The following is a 15758-nucleotide window of genomic DNA, read 5'->3' on the forward strand; positions in this document are numbered from 1 at the left end:
TGAACAAAGATCAAAATTAACAATAAAAATAAATGGTGTTTTGTTGTCTGGTCTGGTAGACACAGGTGCTGACATTACCATAATTGCACCAGAATTTTGGCATCCAACTTGGCCTCTTCAGGAGGAAAACGTTCAACTTTTAGGAATTGGGACATTATCTTGAGTGAAACAAAGTGCAAGATGGCTCGAATGTATAGGTCCAGAAGGATAGAAAGGAAAATTAAAACCATATATGGCTAACATAGCTATGAACCTGTGGGGTCCAGACTTGTTGCAACAATGGAATACTCAGATTAACATCCTTCCAATCTCAGAAACAAATCATAAACTAGTACATGTTTCTGAGAGAAATATTAGAAGATATTATTCTAATGAGTGGTCACCAGCCATCCATGTCATACAAGAACAGGGCACAACAACTGATAATCTTCCAAAAACACCAACAGCTCTACCTTTAAAATGGTCAACAGACAAGCCTGTATGGGTTCAGCAACATGGCCTTTAACAACAGAGAAACTCCAGTGTTGTGGGATGGTCTGTATGTCAAATGTGTTGCTGATTGGTCAATGAATAAATCACTGATTTGGCCAGTGGCCAGGCAGGAAGTATAGGCGGGACCAACAGAGAGGAGAATTGAGAGAACAGGAAGCTGAGTTGGGGAGACACTGCCAGCCGCCATCAGGACAAGGAAGATGTAAAGTACCGGTAAGCCACAAGCCACGTGGCAAGGTATAGATTAATAGAAATGGATTAATTTAAGCTGTAAGAACAGTTAGCAAGAAGCCTGCCACGGCCATACAGTTTGAAACCAATATAAGTCTTTGTGTTTACTTGGTCAGGTCTGAGCGGTTATGGGACTGGCGGGTGGCAGAGATTTATCCTGACTGTGGGCCAGGCAGGAAAACTCTAGCTACAAATGGTGCCCAACGTGGGGCAAGAGTTTCCACCTAAAAACTGAGAAAAAAAAGATTCTAAAATGGAGCTAAAAACAGCTTCCTAATTGTCTCTCTCAAATGAGCAGCAGCTGCCGGTTTGAGCTACTGGCAGGTTCCTAGCGTGTGAGCGCTCGACCTGCAGTACGGTGGGAATGAGGCCTCTACAAGTGGCACATTAAACTGCATGGTAGATTTAGACTTTGCTAGTACAAAACAAAAAAAGAGGTTTCTGGGCTACACGCTGCTTGGCTAAAAGCATAGACCCACGATAGCTCCCAGAGCCAGCAGTAAAGTACCACGGCCATTTTGGAAAGCTGAGGTGGGCGGAGCCAGCAGCCACAGCTGCTGCAGTTAAAAGCAATAGATTCACAATAAGACAGATTCAGATGTAATAGTTTAAAATGTGTGTAAAATCTACGTAGGCTTGAAAGAGACAAAAAAGGTGATATATACAGTTATATAAACAAATACATAGTTTTAAAAATAAAGTCTTTAAAGAGACAGTAAAATTAATATATAAAATAAGCCACGTAGAGATGACTATTACACAGAGAATCTGGATTGTGTTGTCTTTGGGATTCTTAACTACAGAGAGATATTTGATTGTAAAGGAAGCTGAGTTAAACCAGTATGTATATTTTAAAGATACTTTGACTTCAAAATTTGGATGTAAGGATATGTTGCTTTGGAAAAGAGTCTCTTTTGTTTCCACAGAAAGCAAGAGGCTATGGATTTGTTCCAAAGTAAGATACATCAGGTTTGACCAGCCAAGACCCCCTGAAAGGTCTCCGATGACACCATGGCCCAGATGATCCAACATCCAGAACCGTTTCAAGGCAACTGGCTCAGACGATACACCCTCATGGACTACTCCATAATCCTAAAGTATTCTTTATGTCCCCATAAGATACAGCGCCCCCCTCCAGCAGGAAGTAGTAAGAGAAGCTGCGCCCAAATTCCCAAATATACTAAGCTGACTTTGGAGATGTGTAAAGGTTAAAACCTTCCTTTTTAAGAAAAGAAAAGGGGAAGTGTTGTGGGATGGTCTGTATGTCAAATGTGTTGCTGATTGGTCAATGAATAAATCACTGATTGGCAGTGGCCAGGCAGGAAGTATAGGCGGGACTAACAGAGAGGAGAATTGAGAGAACAGGAAGCTGAGTTGGGGAGACACTGCCAGCCGCCATCAGGACAAGGAAGATGTAAAGTACCGGTAAGCCACAAGCCACGTGGCAAGATATAGATTAATAGAAATGGATTAATTTAAGCTGTAAGAACAGTTAGCAAGAAGCCTGCCACGGCCATACAGTTTGAAACCAATATAAGTCTTTGTGTTTACTTGGTCGGGTCTGAGCGGTTATGGGACTGGCGGGTGGCAGAGATTTATCCTGACTGTGGGCCAGGCAGGAAAACTCTAGCAACACTCCAGGCTTTAGAAGAGCTGGTAGAAGAACAGTTAAATGCTCAGCATATTGAAAAATCAACCAGCCCTTGGAATTCTCCTGTACTTGTTATTAAAAAGAAATCTTGGTAAATGGAGAATGGTAACAGACCTTAGAGCAATTAACAAAGTAATTCAGCCAATGGGCTCTCTACAATCTGGAATTCCTTTGCCTACTCTGTTACCAAAAGGATGGCCTCTCATAGTTATTGATTTAAAAGACTGTTTCTTTTCAATACCCTTACAAGAAAAAGACAGAGAAAGATTTGCTTTCACAGTGCCTACTTATAATAATTCTCAACCGGTTAAAAGATTTCAATGGAGGGTCCTCCCACAGGGAATGTTGAATAGCCCAACTCTGTGCCAATATTTTGTACAACAGCCATTGGAAGTGGTATGTAAAAAATTTCCTAAATCTATAATTTATCATTATATGGATGATATTTTATTAGCTGACTCAAATATATAGTTTTTCTTATGTTAGTTATAACCTTTTTCCTTTTTTCTTTTTATTAAAATAGAAAAGGGGAAATATGGTGATATTTTATTTGTATTAAAATGTTATTTGTATGTTAATAAATAAAGTTGCCCAGGGGTCAGAGCTATTAGCAAGCCATAGGAAAGCAGGGCAGTGGTGGCGTATGCTTGTAATCCCAGCACTTGGTAGGCAGAGCTAGGTAATTCTCTGTGTGTTCAGGGATATAGCCAGTATTGGATACACATGCCTTTAATCTCAATACCAATCATAGAAAACGTAGAGGTCTATACAGACAGGCCGTGACGAGGTGGTCATGTGGTTGGGTTTACAACCAATGAGAAGGCAGAACAGAAACTCTATATAAAGACTTTAACACAGGAAGTAGCTCTGGTTCGGAGAGGTAGGACCACCACAGGAGGAAGGGTAAGGTTTTAGCTTTTAGCTCTGACCTCTTGGCTTTCTTCTTTGCATTGGTTCTGTGTTTCTTATTTAATAAGACGGTTGGTTACATCTACAGACATAGGCTACCAATGCTGGTTAGGTACACACTCCCCCAGGTGGTTCATGTCATTGACAGGAATCCTCCAGAAACCTGCCTGGCCTGCCCTTCAGAGCAGCCTTGTCACAACAAGCCACAGCTGGGGACAGAAGAAACCAGCCACAGACACAGGATAAATTGGTAGAGATTTTGATATCCACAGGTAAGCAAAAGCATTGAGAGAAACATGACCACAGGAGTGGAGAATGTCACAGGCTGACTCTGAAGGTCTTTAATATAATTGTTACTGCCTGATTTTTCTATGAGTCCTAGAAAGAGGGAGAACACAAAGACACTGGTGACCTTCCCTCTACACTCCCTCTGGTGATTTGGCTTCATGGTCAATGCCTGGGAACTAGTGGACACAGGGCTTCTCTGGAGCACAGGGCATCCAGGCCTCAGGGAGCTGCCACCCCTCAGCCTATTTGCTGCTTGCTCACTTACATTTGCCAGCTATCAAAGATGGCAACAAAATCCCTGTCTGGGTACCAACAGCGGACAGTTTCAGGAGGCTGACGGTGGGAGGAAAGCTCCGACAAGCCTGGTGGGCATTCCCATCTCAAGCCTTGCCATTGCATTTCTTACTCACACACTTATAGAACAAACCCAACACTGTTGCTCACCCTGTTAGCAAGGATGAAAGTCCTGCATCACGGTGGCCTCAGACAGGGTCTGAGAATGCATACTGACATGAGACAACCCATCCCTTTCTGACTAAAGGAAAGTTGCTTTCATCTTCTCTAATGGCTGAACAGTTTTATTCTTCATGTTCCTCGAGGCAAGAGGATCAGGGAGATGCCAAGGCAGCTGTGTGCTCAGTGGGACCCTTCCTCCTAACAGGCAGGGTCGTGACTGGGAACGGGGTCTCACCTGTCCTACAATTGTGGAACTCCAGCGCACTCTCCATGCGGAAGGTCTTTCCACAGCTGCCACAGCGGGTAGCGGTACTCACTATCCACCTGCTCAAAGGGACACAGTAAACAAGGAAGACTGCATGAGTTCAACATAGGTGCCCCCCACCCCGTGCATGCTGTTCTAGTAACTTCCAGGGCTAGCTACACCACAGCTTTCCTCCCTGTTCTAGTGGGAATATTCCTGCTGTCCAACTGCCTGAGAAAGAGAATCCCACACTCAGGTGAGTGTACCCCAAATGCCAGCCACCTATCTTCTCCCTTGTCCCTATTGCTTCTTGAGCACTGGCCTAAGCTGGGCTCAGAATGCATGGGGGAACCTCCCTCTGGAGACTAAGAGTTCTCCTCTACCATGGCTCCTCCTCTAGGAAACACTTGTTCAGCCAGTTGTCTGGGTGCCTACTTACCTCATTCCGGCTGTGCTTGTAGGAGACATGTTGCTTTAGACTTTCTTTACGGCTGAACAGTTTCGAACATTCCTCACATTTAAACAGCTTGTCACCTAAGGAACCAGCCAACAGAAGGCAGATTCACTGCTTTGGCCTTTCTCAGCAAGTTGCACCCATCTTTGAAACATGAGGCCTCTGCTGTGCTGGGTGCCCCCTATGCTGAAGGGCACAGGCAGCCACAAGGTCACCCCTTGCAGCAGCTCTGCAGCAAGGACCTAACAATGGACACACACTTTCCTGGCCCTGCCCTGTGGGCTGGGCAGGCACTCACCGTGCGCGCACTCACCGTGCGAGCGCACGTGCCGGCTCAGGTTGCTGCTGTTCTGGAAGACCTTGCTGCAGGTGCCACACTGATGGATTCGTTTATGCTCACCCAGCTGCCGTACGAGCTTCCGCCGAACGCCATGTCTGCTGGACAGAACCAAGCCCCTCTTGAGGGCAATGGTGCTGCTTGGATGATGCGTGAACCTGCCCAGGAGATGGACAGCAGGTCAAGGAAAGGTGGTGGTTGGGTCCTCGAGAGAAAGTTTCTGATCATAGTCACCTGGAAAGTTCTCTGGCCATATTTCCCAGCTATACTTGGTCCATGAGGAAAGGAGAAGGAAGGCAGAACTCAGTATCACCCACCCCCTGGGTAGCATAGACACTCTGAGTGCATGAATAGTGGTGTCGGTGCCACCTAACAGCTGTGCAGCTCACTTGCTTCAGCCTGGCCATCAGGAAGCCTGAGCTCCATTTGTGTCCCAAACAAGGTAGCCCTGTCTGTGGCTCTCGTCCTTGCTCGGTCTCAACTCTACTCTGCTTTATGTTGACTCTGAACCTGACTTCTAAACATTTCTTCGTCCTGCCAAGTGTGTTTTTTCTGGTCAGTGCTTGAAATCCTCTGGGCAGTAAGACAGGAAAGAAATAATAAACATGTCCACATTTTCACAGGTTCATCAGGTGAATTCTGCCAACTCCAAAGGGCATAGAAAACACCAGCAGCTGAGTCAACTTCAGGGCAAAAACTCACCAGGGAATCATAACTATGTCATAAACATTTCTTTCCCTTGCACAGCAAGGTGTGAAACTGACTAAAATCCAGATACAAGCAACTGCTGAACCACAGCAGCACTGCTCACAGAGCTGGGGCAAAGCCCCCAGAAATCCCCATGGGAAACAGACAAAGCAGGTTCATACATCAGTGTAACATCAGTCCGCCTTACAGAGGAGATCTGGACATGCACTATGACATAGAAGGACATGTGCTGAGTAAAATACGCCATTCACAGAGGGCAAGTACTGTGTGCCCTACTGATGTGGGGGGCATAGGCTAGAAATGAATGTAGACAGAAAGCAGAATGGTGGGCACTAGGGGCAGTTTCAGTTTGTGTAGATAAAGGCTTGGGAGACAGATAGCTGTAGTGTCTCTGCACTGTGTCTTTAAAGAGTCCTGTGTGTTTTAAGATAAGAAAAAAGTTTTCACAGTGAATGGACTATGAAACTATGAAACTCCTGGGCTCCAGAACATACACTTCTGGCCTGAAAAGATGAAGCCTGGCTCTGCTGTGGGGATTAGAGGTGGGAGGCGCATTCCCTTTAGTACCAATTAGTTGTTCCCTGTGCTCCATCCCCAAGCACCAGCCACATACAAGCAGGACTTACTTTGGCACTGAGCTGACTTCATTTGTCGGGGTGGACAGCTTCCCCAAGACTAATTCCATTATCCGTTCGTCTGGTGTTGCACTCACAGGCTCATCTGGGGGGATTTCGGTAATGATCTCTGCCACGTGCTCTGTGCAAGAGTATTATAAAAAGGGTCATCACCGGTGTAGGGGACAGACTGTGACAAACACAGGGGAAGCACTGCCCCTGGGAGCACGTCCTAAGTGTGGATGTAATAGGGATAGAAGTAGAACATTTTAGAATTTAAGCGTTTATCTATTATATAAAGAAAATATGTTTTTAATGCAAACCTTGTAAAGCCCAAGCATCACGCTACTTCAATCTCTCCTGATCCTGCCTAGGACACTATTGATATATAGCAGATGGATATGCAGCCAGATCTTGTAGCTTATTAAATGAGCTCTGACAGAGATTTACAAGTATGATAAATCATCTTGAGGATATTCAAAGGTGAGTCAACATTCTGTTCATGGCCATGTCAGAAATGAAACATAGGAAGATTATACAGAAGAAAATTTCAACCACTGTGGGCTTTGTTGTTGTCTTTTGAAGTAGGGTCTCATGTAGCCAGGGCTGGCCTCGAAATTACTATGTAGTCAAGGATGACCTTGGATATATGATCCTTCTATTCCCAAGAGCCATAATTCTAGCTATGTACCACCATGCTCAGTTTCTGTGGTGCTTAGTTGATTCTGCGGGCTGTTTTCCTGGTGTCCTCGACCCCTCTGGCTCCTACAATTCTTCCTCCCTCTCTTCCTCAGGGTTCTCCAAGTACCAAGGGGAGGGACCCAATGGAGCTCTCCAATTCGGGCTCTCTCTCCACCCGTTATAATGTTTGGTTTGTGGGTCTCTGCATCTGCTCCCATCAGCTGCTGGAGAAAGCGTCTCTGATGATAATTGGAACCACTGGTTTCTATTGTTTCACCTACTATCACCAATTCCAAGTGACAGCCAGGAAGTAGTTCCTTCTGCTCCTTCCTGTCTATAGAGGCAGGGAAGTCCCACAGGGAGCTCAAACCACTCCTGCTCATGTGCAGATATTTCCACATGGTTCAGAGAACAGGCACTGGCCAAAGAGCAGGAAACAGGAAAGTGGAGACTGTTCCAAGGAAGCTGCTCTTCTATTCTCTTTAATTTCAAACTTGCTTCTCATTTCCACAATGGCAAGACTAAAGAGCACCCAGTGCCAGTAACACAGGCAGGAAGGGCCAGGCAGCTGGGGCAGGGGTTGCATGAGGACCACAGAGACAATGGTTTTCCAGAGACATGTACATGCTACAGAGTGGATTCCTTCAAACTCAGCTGAGGGTTCTGCATACTCAAAGAACAAGCTCAGGCCAGTGCAATGGCTCAAGTGGTGTGCTAGTTAGTTTCATGTCAACTTGACACAAGCTAGAGACATCTGAGAGGAGGGAACCATCAAAAGAGAAAATGCCTCCATATCCAGCTGTACAGTATTTTCTTAATTAATGATTGATGAGGGAGGGCCCAGCCCATTGTGGGTGGTGCTATCCCTGGACTGGTGATCCTGGGTTTGATAAGAAAGCAAGCCACTCTATGGCCTCTGCATCAGCTCCTGCCTCCAGGTTCCTGCCCTGTTTGAGCTCCTGTCCTGACTTCCTTCAGTGATGAACAGTGATATGGAAATGTAAGCTAAACAAACCCTTTCCTTCCCAAGTTGCTTTGGTCATGGTGTTTCATCACAGCAATAGTAACACTAACTAGGACAGAAACTGGTATCAGGATCATGGGGTATTACTGTGACAGACCTGACCATGTTGTTTGGGGGAGGATTGTGAAAGGACTCTAGAACTTTGGGCTAGAAAAGCCATTGAGTATTCAAAGACTGGTAAGCTTTTCTGTGGGAGCTTGGAAGAATGTTGAGAGTAATTCAGAGGATGGAGTTTTAGAGTCCCTTAAAGATTTTATCAGGGCTATTTGCTATTTTGAGTTGGGAATCTGTGGTTCAAGAATCAGCTATAATTAACAAGAGACCAGAATCTCTGAAATAAAACCTTTGCTTTAGTGAGACAATAATAGCGGTCAGCTGCAGCAAAGAAATTAGTGGCAATGAAGAAGAGACCAGCATCACTGAGGTGAAATCTGGGAAGTGTTCCCTCAGAGTCAGCACATACAAGCTGTGTTTCAGAGACAGGCAAGGCTGTACCTCCTGTTATCAGCCAAACTTGGGTAGTGTAAGAGTTACCCAGGTGGTATTGGTTTTGAAGATATGAAGGAGTCATGGAGAACTTCTGAGGCTTGGCACTGTGAGACACCAGGAAATGCCATTGGTGAAGGTGCAGCCTCAGGAGTGGCTGAAGCACCAGGACTGAAGAGGTCATGAAGAGAAGATGAGGCTATTGGTGGAAGTGCAGCCCAGCTGCAGCAAGAGACCCCACCATACTGGAGATGCAAGAACAATAACAGCCATAGAGTGGAGCTGGCTAGAACCTGGAAGACAAGCTGGGTGTGCCACAGAGGGCAGAGCCAGAGAAATTACTCGGGCCCTTTGGAGAAGCCCAGAAGATTATCAGTGAACCCCAGATATTGGACATTGAGCTATTTACACTGTTGGAGTTATGATTGTGCCTTGGCTCTTCCCTCTCAAAGTAAGAAAGTATTTAACTTAATTTTGATTTTACAGGCTCCTACAGTTCAGAGACTGAATTTTAAAAGAGATTTTGGAATTTTACAAAGACTTTGGATTTAAAAGAGATTGAATTTTTAAGTGGTAAAGATAACTACTACGCAAGCCTGGCCCCTGAGTTCCATCCCTGAATCACGTACAGAAGTGAAAGAGAACTACAAAGTTATCCTCTGGCTTTTGTATATGCTACACACACACACACACACACACACACACACACACACACACACACAGAGACACAGACAGACAGACACATAGACACACACACACAAACACACACAGAGACACAGACAGACACACACACACAGACACACACACACACACACACAGACACAGACAGACAGACACACACAGACACACACACACACACACAGACACAGACAGACAGACAGACACAGACACACACACACAGAGCCAGGGCCATGACCAACTACATTTCCACTCATAAGCAGTGGGCAACAAATACTGGGAACTCACTTGATGGACTAAGTGCTGCTGGGCAGACAGAAGAGTTGTGACCGACAAGCATGGCATGGACAAAACACACACCTGAGATAGAGAAGCACACAGACACAAGCCAGGCATGGTGGCACAGGTGTGCTATCCCAGTTCCCCAAGAGGCTTTGTGGCTAGGATCAAGAGTTCAAAGTCAGCCTGGGTAACATACTGAGCTTGAAGCCAGTCATAACAAGACTATCAGGAAACAAAGTCAGAAAAAAAGAAAGGAAAGAAAAGGAAAACAAACAAACAAAAACCCAGCCAGACTGAGGGCTCCAGTCCCGCTGAGACAAAGGCTAGTCAGGTATCTATTTAAAATCTGCTCTCTGAACACTCTAATGTGGAAGACTCTGCAAGATAATCACACTCTTAACAGCTGACTGAGGGACTGGAGAGGAGATAAGCCCACCTCATAAGCCCTCCCTGCCAAGATGGTCCCCCAAAAAACTAAGAGATGAGAAGGCACACATACCACCCACTCTGCCACATACACATCAGCGTCTCACCTGCAGGCTCCTTGTCCTTGATGATGACCAGAGGCTGCTCAACCTTGGATGCTTTGGGTTTCCTCCCCCTTCGAGGCTTTTTCTTTGGCTCTTTGGTGGCCACAGCACTCTGGATGCTCTTGCTCTCAGCTGCTGTGGGAGGCTCCCTCCTGGGTGCATCAGGCTCCTTCTCAGAAGCTGCCTCATGCTGCTGGCCACCTGCAGGAAGGCTTTTGGCTTGCTCCAGGTGGACCAAGAGATGCTCTGCAGGAGGAGAAGGGTTGCTGATGACACAATAAGGATTGGACGCCTGCCAGCTTACCACCTGCCCCATGTGTTGGCTTTCTTTGTTATATTTGCTGAATGTGCCCTCTGCACAGGTAAATAAACTTTATCTCACTGTTTTTAAAGAGAAATGGCTCCACCACTTACATATAGCTTCAAATCAAGTTTCCCTCATCTGACATGTTCAAGACCAGATGGTTCTGGATCATGGTGAACTTTGATTTTAGAAATGTATAATGCTAACTTTCAAATGGGGCCAATCAGCTTAAATCGTGTTTGCAGACTGGCCTCAACTTCTGATCCTTCTGCCTCCACCTTCAAGTGCCAAAATTAGACAAGTCCCACCATGCCTGGTTTTATGCAGCACTAGGGCTCAAACCCAGGACTTCTCGTATGCCAGGCAAGCACTCTGCCACCTGAGTCACATCCCCATCCTGGAACTATGCTTACAAGTAAATGAGACACAGGCAAGGTATGATGTTACCATGAGACAGTCTATAAATCCAGAAGGGCATGTGCACCTCTGTAGAGGCAATGTCCAATGCTGTGCAGCTCGTGTTTGACTTGATGAAACTGGGCAACTTTGACTTGCTTCCTTGATAGTTTGTATTTTCTAACTTTTCCACAGAATGTGACAAGATGGAACTTGCAGACCGAACAGACTCCCAGAGACCTGCCTACAGAGATCTCTCTGTCTCTGCCTCCCAAGTGCTGGGATTAAAGGTTTGTGCCACCACTGCCCAGCTAAACAATTCTTTATAAACCCTACAAGCAAGTGAAATGGTTTTGCTTATTTATAGCTGAAAGCAAGCCTCTAAGACCACCCAGGAAAAGGCAATGGAGACAGATGTCGGGAGCAGCCAGGTAGGCAGGGTGCCACATGGAGTGGTAAGCTTGGGAGGTAATGGTCAAATATGGCTAGGTCACAGGATACCAGGTGACAGGAAGAGGAGGTGGCAGGAAAAGCGAGTGACTAAGCACACACACAACAGAGGCAGAGTTGGTTCCTCCCTCTCAAATGTGAGTCGTTCAGCACCAGTATCAAGCCAAGTAGTCATTATCCCTGATTCCATTAGAGACTCTATGCTAGGTGGGTGGCCCCAAGGAGCAGGCCTGTGAGGGAAGTTAACATGATCTGGCATCCAGCAGAACAAGCTTACGCCGAGCTCATTGGTTGAAAATGAATGGGAGAGTGAGACAAAACAGAACACACACCCTGAAAATACAAGCTGAGCAGTATTAAGGGGAAACAAACAAGACTCTGCCAATCACACACAAGGAACTTAAAACAAGAGTGAAATTGGAGGCCCTGGGGTCTCACAGGTCATTGGGCTGTAAAGACAGGATAACAAATCACTACAGGGCCTGGGGACTGAGAGACAAACTTGGGTCTACTCTGAATCCAGGCACAGAGCAACACAGATTAAAGTTTACATAGAGTCTGGGTAGGAGATGTGGATTCATTCTACACTAGGCTCAAGTATTGGGGCAACAGAGACTGAAGTTTACACAGGGCTTAGGTTCTGAGCCAGTCAACAAAGCCTGGTTTGTGTCAAGGTTCAATGATCCAGGGAAACAGAAAGCTGTTCTCTGCAATGGTCTTATCATTCATTTATTTACTTTCATGCTTATTTATCTATTGTGTGCAGGTGTGCTGCAGCCATGGTATAAAAGTGGAGATCAAAGGACAATTTTTGTGGGAGTTGGTTCTCTGCTTCCACCACATGGGTCCCAGGGATTGAACTCAGGTGGTCAGGCTTGGAAGCAAGCACCTTTACCTGCTAAGCCAACTATTGCCTTCTTCTAAGATTTTAGAGAGGAAGGCAGGTGGTATAAAATGACTCCCATAAGGAACCGAAGCCCCAGTGGGGGTATATGACACAAATATATACAAGCTAAAACAAACCAACCAAACCTCTTCACATCCTAGTGAGAAATGAAGCCTCAACTATGAAGCTCAGGAAAGCAAAAAACAAAAAACAAAACAAAACAAAACCACCCTGTGCCAACACTTCCCCAAGCTACAGGGAAAGCACACAATGGATCAAGAAAAAGGGAAGAATTCTTGCTAAGTACATCATCAAAGCATCAGAACCCAAAGAAGTGACCCACCACACCCCAGAAAGCTTAGCAACAAAACAACTGTTAGGATATCTTGTTAGGATATCAGCTGACATAAAAACCAGGAAGACTGGAATTCCAAGATCACAGCACAAGCTACGGGCAAACTGGAGTGGAGGGGCAGACATAACCAAGTAAAGAATAAAAAGTTTGGGGAAAAGGCTAAGATAACTGAAAAATAGCAAACAAGTCAGAAAAATAAGCAAAGAAAACTTTTATAAGACTAAGACACAGAGATACAAATTAAAAACATGACAGACACTATTGAACAAGGAATCTCTTAAGCAGAACCCTCAACCCCCACCCCCTGCCCCCTGAAATGGACACATGACAAGTACCTAGAAACAGGAGAGGGAGGGCAGGAGATGTGGCATAACACTAGAAAATGGTCTGAAGTAGGTATGCAGAGCTCTCGGAGAATAGAAAGTAGAGGGAAGCAATGTGTTAGACCTGGTCACAGAGACATTCACAGTAGATGGAAGCTGCCACTCTTCAGGCCCAAGGTCCAAAATAAGGACAGTAAATAAAAGGGATAGCAAGAGCTAGGAGTAAGTGCAACCCGCTGAGTGTTTCCCTGGATGGCATGAAGCCCTGGGTCTGACACCCAGCACTGCATAAACATGTGTGATGTCACATACCTCTAATCCCAGAACTCAGAAGGTTAAAGCAGAGGGACAAGTGCTCAGGTTCAAGGTGAGACCCTGTCTCAGAAATCAGCAAACAAATGCATGAGAAGTGAGGCTGGAGAGATGGCCCAGTGGTTATGAGCACTGGCTGCTCTCCTAGAGGACAGGAGTTCAATTCCCAGTACCACATGACAGCTGACAACTAATTCCAGTTCCAGGGGAACTGATACCCTCACACAGACATACATGCAGGCAAAACACCAATGCACATAAAATAAAAATACATCATTTTTAAAAATGCATGAGAAGCACACCAACTCTGATGCTGCACTCACACAGGCCACCAAGTCTGCATAGCAAGCTCCTCAAATTTGTGTTTTATTGTGTATCCTAATAAACTTGCCTAAGGATCAGAAGACAGAGCCAGCTACTAGATTAGACATAGAGGTCAGGCAGTGGTGGCACACACCCTTAATCCTATCACTCAGGAGACAGAGATCTGTCTGGATCTCTGTGAGTTCAAGGCCACACTGGTCACGTGAGATTGATCCAGTATAGGAGAGAAAGAGAGCCAGGTGTGGTAGCACACACCTTTAATCCCAGCACTTGACATCTCATGCCTTTGCTTGGGAAGCACACACATATTTCATCCCAGGAAGTGATGTCTGGGCAGAGAAAGGTATATAAGGCGTGAGAAAACAGGAACTCTCTCTCTTTAGGCTGAGGATTTCGTAGAGATAAGAACAAGTGGCTGGCTGTTCTGCTTCTCTGATCCTTCAGCCTGCACCCCAATATCTGGCTCTGGGCTTTTTATTAAAAGGCCATCTAAGATTCAAACAACAGTGTTTGATTTACTAACTGCTCTAGTGGACATATAGGAATCTTCTACCATAAGAGGAGATAGTGCAATTTCTCCTCATACACATGCCAGTCTTTGCTTTATGAATTTCTAGTCTATGTATGGTGTGCATATGAATTTAGATGCAATATAGAATAAAATGTGGAAAGGAGCTAGCACAGCTCTTAGGGAAAATATCAGGGCTTCCATTAAAAAAAAAAACTTAAGAATGACTGAGTGAAGTCTTCAACTTAAAACTGAGAAAAGAACAAAACAAACAAACAAAGCATAAAAAGGAGCCAGATGTGGTGGCACATGCCTGTAATCCCACCACTTAGGAAGTGAAGCAGAAGTCAAGGTCATCCTCAGCTACAGCGCAAGTGCAGAGCCAGTCTAGGCTATATGAAACTGTCTCCAAAAACCAAAAAGAAATGATAAATAAGCAGAAGTTAACGTTTGAAAATAAAAATATAGTAAGAAATAAGTGAAGCCCAAAGCTGCTGCTTTGAAAAGACACACAATATTGGTAAGTCCAACAAGAAAGGTGCAAAATAACTGTAATTGGCTCATAACAGAAAACAACAGTCTCCTGCCCCATTCTGCCCATCCATTCCTCTGCATTCTCTAGTCACCCATCCACAACTATAGAGGATAATTCCAGGAACTGAGGTTATCAGTATCTACAGACACCCAAGCCCCTTCCATAAAATGGCACAGTATTTGCAAAAACCAACACACATGCCATATACATCATCACTCAAAATACAAAAATGCAGTAAAAATGCTATGCAAATGGTTACTGCTCTACATTCAGGGAATTATGACAAGAAAAAAAAATACTGTACATACTCAGTACAGACTCATGTTTTCCAAGTACTTTAAAAGTACTTTCCATTTAAACGCTGGCATGAGGATGCCACTGATAAAGAGGTCCGACTATACTAGAGTCTACTGACAGTTTAAAATGAAATATGGGGGTTCTGCTTTCTTATACATGCTACTTCCTTCTTAGAGCTCACACTCCTCCCAATCCCACCAACACACTCAGATTGCACTTTTGGTGTAAGCCAACAACTGGTATTTACAAGACCATGGCTATAAAGATCTATCCACAGCAGTTGTGGTTAGCATTCTTTCTCTTGGAGCTAATTACAGCCTTACCTTCCATCAATCGTTGTCCCATGTCTGTACTAGTTTGTACACTCCCTGCCTCTCTCGAAGTCAGGCCTTTTGGATTTCTCTCCTTTTTTTTTTTTTATTGTACCTGTTCTTCCCAGAGTTCTCTGCTCTCTCTAATTTGGACAGGTGACCTGCACATCCTTTTTTCATTCCCTGTAAAGGACTCTCTTCCCGTTCCCTATGTATAGAGAACATGCATGTTGCTTTGGGCAGGGTAGCACTGTAAAACTCAATAGAGGTGCTGGGATCTCAGAAGCTATGCATGTGGGCTCTGGAGTCCAGTGTTGTGTGGGTGGCAATGTCTTCATCAAGAGGTCTGACAGGGACAGCCTGCATACTCCAGGGTTCTCCTCACTAGATTTTTTGGTACTGTTTGGTAATTTCTGGATTTGTTGACTATCTTCACTAGGTTCCTGACAGTGAAGAACCTGATTGCTAAGTCTGTCTTCCTGTCTTAACAGTGCCCTTTTTCTAATGGCTTACCCTCTAACAGTTTTTTTTTTCTTCCCTCTAATAAGGTCCCATAATGGCACAGGTACATCTCTGTGCATTCATCATACTGGTGGCCTGTTGGGTCCTTCTAAGTTGTAAGCCTGCATCCTTTAGTGTTTCCTTGCTGACTATCTATCTATTGGTTTATTTTTGAGACAGGATCTTGTATA

At 44.9% G+C, this 15758-nt stretch overlaps 1 protein-coding gene across 1 annotated transcript in view; it reads right to left on the reverse strand.

Moving 5' to 3' along the window:
- The window catches only part of Prdm15 (PR/SET domain 15), an 80721-nt gene that overhangs the window by 33801 nt on the left and 31162 nt on the right, over positions 1 to 15758 (reverse strand). The window contains 6 exon segments of the mRNA XM_052741345.1: positions 4263 to 4329; positions 4331 to 4351; positions 4711 to 4805; positions 5039 to 5220; positions 6397 to 6526; positions 10069 to 10311. Coding sequence (XP_052597305.1) covers positions 4263 to 4329; positions 4331 to 4351; positions 4711 to 4805; positions 5039 to 5220; positions 6397 to 6526; positions 10069 to 10311 — 738 coding nt within the window.

The sequence above is a fragment of the Peromyscus californicus genome, unplaced genomic scaffold (genome assembly GCF_007827085.1).
Source record: "Peromyscus californicus insignis strain IS unplaced genomic scaffold, ASM782708v3 Scaffold_16__1_contigs__length_79575227, whole genome shotgun sequence".
Classification (NCBI taxonomy): domain Eukaryota; kingdom Metazoa; phylum Chordata; class Mammalia; order Rodentia; family Cricetidae; genus Peromyscus; species Peromyscus californicus.